This window comes from Littorina saxatilis, linkage group LG15 (genome assembly GCF_037325665.1).
Source record: "Littorina saxatilis isolate snail1 linkage group LG15, US_GU_Lsax_2.0, whole genome shotgun sequence".
Lineage (NCBI taxonomy): Eukaryota > Metazoa > Mollusca > Gastropoda > Littorinimorpha > Littorinidae > Littorina > Littorina saxatilis.
In genome coordinates, this window is record NC_090259.1 from 20,938,704 (window position 1) to 20,943,703 (window position 5,000).

A 5,000-nucleotide genomic window follows, 5' to 3' on the forward strand; every position below is an offset into this window, starting at 1 on the left:
CAAATTGGTTGAAATTTGGGTCAAGTAATCTTCGACGAAGCCCGGGGTTCGGTATTGCATTTCAGCTTGGTGGCTTAAAAATTAATTAATGACTTTGGTCATTAAAAATCTGAAAATTGTAAAAAAAAATAAAAATTTATAAAACGATCCAAATTTACGTTTATCTTATTCTCCATCATTTGCTGATTCCAAAAACATATAAATATGTTATATTCGGATTAAAAACAAGCTCTGAAAATTAAATATATAAAAATTATTATCAAAATTAAATTGTCCAAATCAATTTAAAAACACTTTCATCTTATTCCTTGTCGGTTCCTGATTCCAAAAACATATAGATATGATATGTTTGGATTCAAAACACGCTCAGAAAGTTAAAACAAAGAGAGGTACAGAAAAGCGTGCTATCCTTCTTAGCGCAACTACTACCCCGCTCTTCTTGTCAATTTCACTGCCTTTGCCATGAGCGGTGGACTGACGATGCTACGAGTATACGGTCTTGCTGAAAAATGGCAGCTACTTGACTAAATATTGTATTTTCGCCTTACGCGACTTGTTTTGTTCTTCGATTGGTACTTTGCCTGGCGAATTAACAGGGTTTTTTTTGAATTGTTGTTTTGTTGTTGCAGTTAAAAGATCGGTTGGCTGGTCAGATCATTTAGACAATGCTTCATTTCTTATCAAAATATTTATGAAATGTATCTGGTTTGTTCTTTAGACATTTTCTCACACAAGTGTGGTTAGGTTCATTGATACTAAAGCTTGTGTGTTCGTTCGTTTGTTTATATAAAGTGCAATATATTGGTTTGTCTATAAAATGGTTGAGTAAGCTAATTGGTATATCAGAAACATTGCTCTGTTGCTTATCAGTTGCTTGGTAACTCCTTTGAAATTGGCCATTTAACGGCACGGTTCCCATCGATCAGTTCGAGTTTACAGTGACGCTCACTCTCTGTATTCGTCTCTGTCTGTTTGTCTGTATGTTTGTCTGTCTGTCTGTCTTGTCTGTCTTGTCTGTCTTGTCTTGTCTGCCTGCATGTCTCTTGTCTATGTCTCTGTCTCTTTCTCTCTCTCTCTCTCTCTCTCTCTCTCTCTCTCTCTCTCTCTCTCTCTCTCTCTCTCTCTCTCTCTCTCTCTCTCTCTCTCTCTCTCCCTCTCTCTCCCTCTTACTCTCACTGCTATATTTTTTTTAGATGGATCAGATCGATCACCTACCGATCATTCACGTTGCTGGGTCGAAAGGAAAAGGTTCCACGTGTGAATACGTTGACAGCATACTGCGTTGCCATGGCTACACGACTGGTTTGTTCAGGTCAGCGTTTCAACTAAATGTCCTTTGCCTGCTCCTTGATCCCCTCTCCACTCCACTCCACCCAGGGGTGGATCCAGACCCCGGACTCCCTCCCCCCCCCCCCCCCACCTAGTCTTAATGGGTTTTTTTTTAATTAAAAAATGAAAAATTTGAAAACAAAGAAAACTGATGGCTTAGATTGCACCAGATTGCTCCATTTTCCTTGATTTTCATCAACATTTTTCCGGGGAGCCGGGGAGCCGGCCTTTGTCTTCTAAGTGACGGTTTTGGAAAGTAGTTGGGTAGTTTGCTGGCCCAGGTTGCACCAGATCGGTCAATTGTCCTTGTTTTGGTCCAAATTTGTCTTCTTAAATATACTTTTTGGAAGGTGTTTTATGGGAAGTTTCTTTGCTCAGATTGCATCAAATTGCTCAATTTTCCTTGTTTTTATCAATATTATCCGGGGGGCGGGGGGGGGCATGCCCCCTGTCCCCCCTGTGAGGTTCGAACGCATCGCGCCCTCAACTACATGCTTCGCGTCGTCGAATTGGACCCCCCCTCCCCCCCCCCCCTTAAAAATTATGTGATCCGCCCCTGCCACCCCTATACTCCACCCCCACTTGCCATCGGTGATAATCAGTGTCGGTGGGTGGTAAACGGTAAGGGGGGGGGGAGTAGTTGGAGCTGTTAAGTTTTTTCAGTTGTTTTTGTTTGGTTGTTGTTTTGTTTTTGTTTTTGTTTTGCTTCTCTTTTTCTTCGTACCGTTTGTGCTTTGTTTCTATGTGGAATTTGTGTGGTATTGCCATACATGTGTATTTGGCTTTGTATGACATAGCCTACAGCTGTGGTGCGTTGACTTGTACTGTGTATTGCTGAGTTGTACTACTGTTGTGTCTTTCTTTTTTCAGCTCCCCTCATTTGATTGAAGTGCGAGAACGAATTCGCATCAACGGAAAGCCTGTAAGCCAAGACATGTTCGCTTCTGCCTTCTGGCATGTTTTCAACAAGCTTCAGGCAACAAGGGTATGTTTGATCTAAATTCCCCAGGTGTCCTTGTGTATTTGCAACTACAGTCGAACTTGACCTTACGACAGCCTCTCAAGACGACCCCCTGCCCACAAAGACCACCTCGAAGGATCCCAGCTGTTTGTTTTTTTTATTGTATGTGTGTGTGTCGGGTGCGTGTGTGCGTGCGTACTTGTGTTTGTGTGTGTATGTGTGTGTGTGTGTGCATGTGTGTGTGTGTGTGTGTGTGTGTGTGTGTGTACGTGTGTGTGTGTGTGTGTGCTTGTGTAATTGTGTGTGTGTGTATGTGTGCGTGTACGTGCGTGCGTACGTGCGCCGGTGTGTGCGTGCGTGCGTGTGTGTGTGCGTGTGTGTGTGTTTGTGTGTGTGGCTGTATGTGTCTGTCTGTCCCGGCTGTCTTTGTGTCTGACTGTCTATCAGTCTGTCTGTCGGTGTGTGTGTGTGTGTGTCCGTCTGCCTGTGTGTGTGTGGGTGTGGGTGAGGCTGTGTCTTACGCTGCCTTCTTCTGTTTTTTTACAGATAGCAAATCAAGATTTGATGCCAGGATACTTTGGGGTTGGTCTCCTAATGGCACTTCACATTTTCGTCGAACAAAAAGTGGATGTTGTGATTCTCGAGGTCGGAATAGGGGGAGAGTACGACGCCACGAATTTCATTCCCAAACCAGTCGTGTGTGGAGTTGCCTCCCTTCACCTGGAGCACACTGACGTGCTGGGGCACACTGTTGAAGAGATAACCTGGCACAAAGCGGGAATTATGAAGGTAAGGACTTTTCGGTTATCATAAATTGAAATGGGTGACGAGGGGAAGGTTGGTTTTGTTTTTCTGTATGTTGTTGTTTTGGGTCCGGACAAAATGTACATTTCATGTCCGGGCAGCTTCTCAAGTTTTTTTTTTCTTTTTCTTTTTGTTGTATTTGTTAGATCTGGGCAGATTGTTTTGGTGTCTGGACATGTGGAACACGATTTTTATTTCTTTTTTATTTTTTTTTATTTTTTTTGGCCGGTGTTTCTTTTTTGCATAATGGCTATTTGTCTTATCTAATTGGGTAATTTTCCTGTCTTCGTGGGTAATTATCTTAAAATGACTTCTGCATTTGTGCAGAGAGGAGTCCCTTTTGTCACAGTACCACACCAGGAATCCGTCATGAAAGTTATTCTAAACAGAGCGAAAGAAAAAGCAGTGAGTGTCCTAGTTGCATGTTACCTTAAATGCTCCACTAAGAAATAAAAATAATTAAATTATTTTTAAAAACATGTTTGAATTTCAATGTCGTTTAACAGAGCAGTAGCAGCACCAGCCGAAGTTATCATTTTTAGTAGAGTTATATATTCGACAAATTCAACAGCATCAGATATTTCGGCTCTTATCTTAAGTGTTCAATGTTTCAGTCTCCAATGTTCTAAAAAGTCCAATGTTTCAGTGTATAGTTTTCTAAAGTGTCCAATGTTTCAGTGTTCAGTTTTCTCACAAGTCCAATGTTTCAGTGTTCAGTTTTCTCACAAGTCCAATGTTTCAGTGTTCAGTTCTCTAACAAGTCCAATGTTTCAGTGTTCAGTTTTCTAACAAGTCCAATGTTTCAGTGTTCAGTTTTCTAACAAGTCCAATGTTTCAGTGTCCAGTTTTAAAAAAAAATTCAGTGTCCAGTTTTCATGTCCCCGCCTGTAAAAGAGGAGGAGATAAGAAGACCAAAAATTCCGATGTTCCGAGTCCAGTTTTCTAATGTGTTCAATGTTTCAGTGTCCATTTTTCTAAAGTGTCCAATGTTTCAGTTTTCAGTTTTCGAAAATGTCCAATGTTTCAGTGTCCAGTTTTCTAAAAATCAAAAGTAAATGGTTTCAGTGTCCAGTTTTCGTGTCCCCGCCAGTACAAGAGGAGGAGATAGGACGACCTCTGGGCATCGCAGGAGAACGACAAACGGTCAACGCTGCCCTCGCCCTTCAGCTCTGTCGAATATGGATGAAAAGGATGACTCAAGGTGTACTTTCTTTGCATAGTTAGTCAGCGGCAAGTGCGTTAAAAACAGATGGGGAATTCAAGAAAAAAACGATAAAGGAGAGAGTGTATGTAGCAAGAGATATCTATGTTCTCGGTAATGTGTTTTTCTTGGTTTTTACACCCCCGGTATAGGGGTGTGTATAGGATTCGGTCGATGTGTTTGTTTGTGTGTTTGTGTTCGCATATAGATCTCAAGAATGAAAGGACCGATCGTCACCAAACTTGGTGAACAGGTTCTATACATTCCTGAGACGGTCCTTACAAAAATTGGGACCAGTCAAACACACGGTTAGGGAGTTATTGGTGGATTAAGATTCTACAAGGACTTATAGAGGGACATATTAATGGTCAAAGGGAAATAACCTTCTCAGTTGGTGGCAGTGAGAATGGTAAGGACGGGGGTGGTTTTCCTACCTCGGAGGAATTTCTTGTTTTTCTTGGTTTTTTTTTTTTTTTTTTGGGGGGGGGGGGGGGGGGGGGGAAATGTGACATTGAACCGGATACTTTGCCTAGGTCTGGAGACAATTCAAATCAACTCAGATCGAATTAAGACAACTTATGATGTAAATAGCAAGGGCAAAATAAATTGATTCTAGGTTGTTGTTGGGTGTTTTTTTCAAATCTCTCTAGCTGCACGATAGGAGCAAGTTGCTCAGAACTACTCACACGTTACCAGAAGGAATAA

At 41.7% G+C, this 5,000-nt stretch overlaps 1 protein-coding gene across 2 annotated transcripts in view; it reads left to right on the forward strand.

Annotated features, from left to right (window-relative positions):
- LOC138948792 (folylpolyglutamate synthase, mitochondrial-like) overlaps positions 1–5,000 on the forward strand; it is a 324,370-nt gene that overhangs the window by 311,417 nt on the left and 7,953 nt on the right. Inside the window, exons 5-9 of one of the 2 annotated variants that reach the window (XM_070320407.1) lie at positions 1,194–1,312; positions 2,200–2,314; positions 2,837–3,079; positions 3,422–3,499; positions 4,160–4,313. In XM_070320407.1, the coding sequence (XP_070176508.1) occupies positions 1,194–1,312; positions 2,200–2,314; positions 2,837–3,079; positions 3,422–3,499; positions 4,160–4,313 (709 nt within the window). The remainder of the gene's footprint in view (positions 1–1,193; positions 1,313–2,199; positions 2,315–2,836; positions 3,080–3,421; positions 3,500–4,159; positions 4,314–5,000) is intronic. The other variant, XM_070320408.1, reaches the window with a different exon arrangement.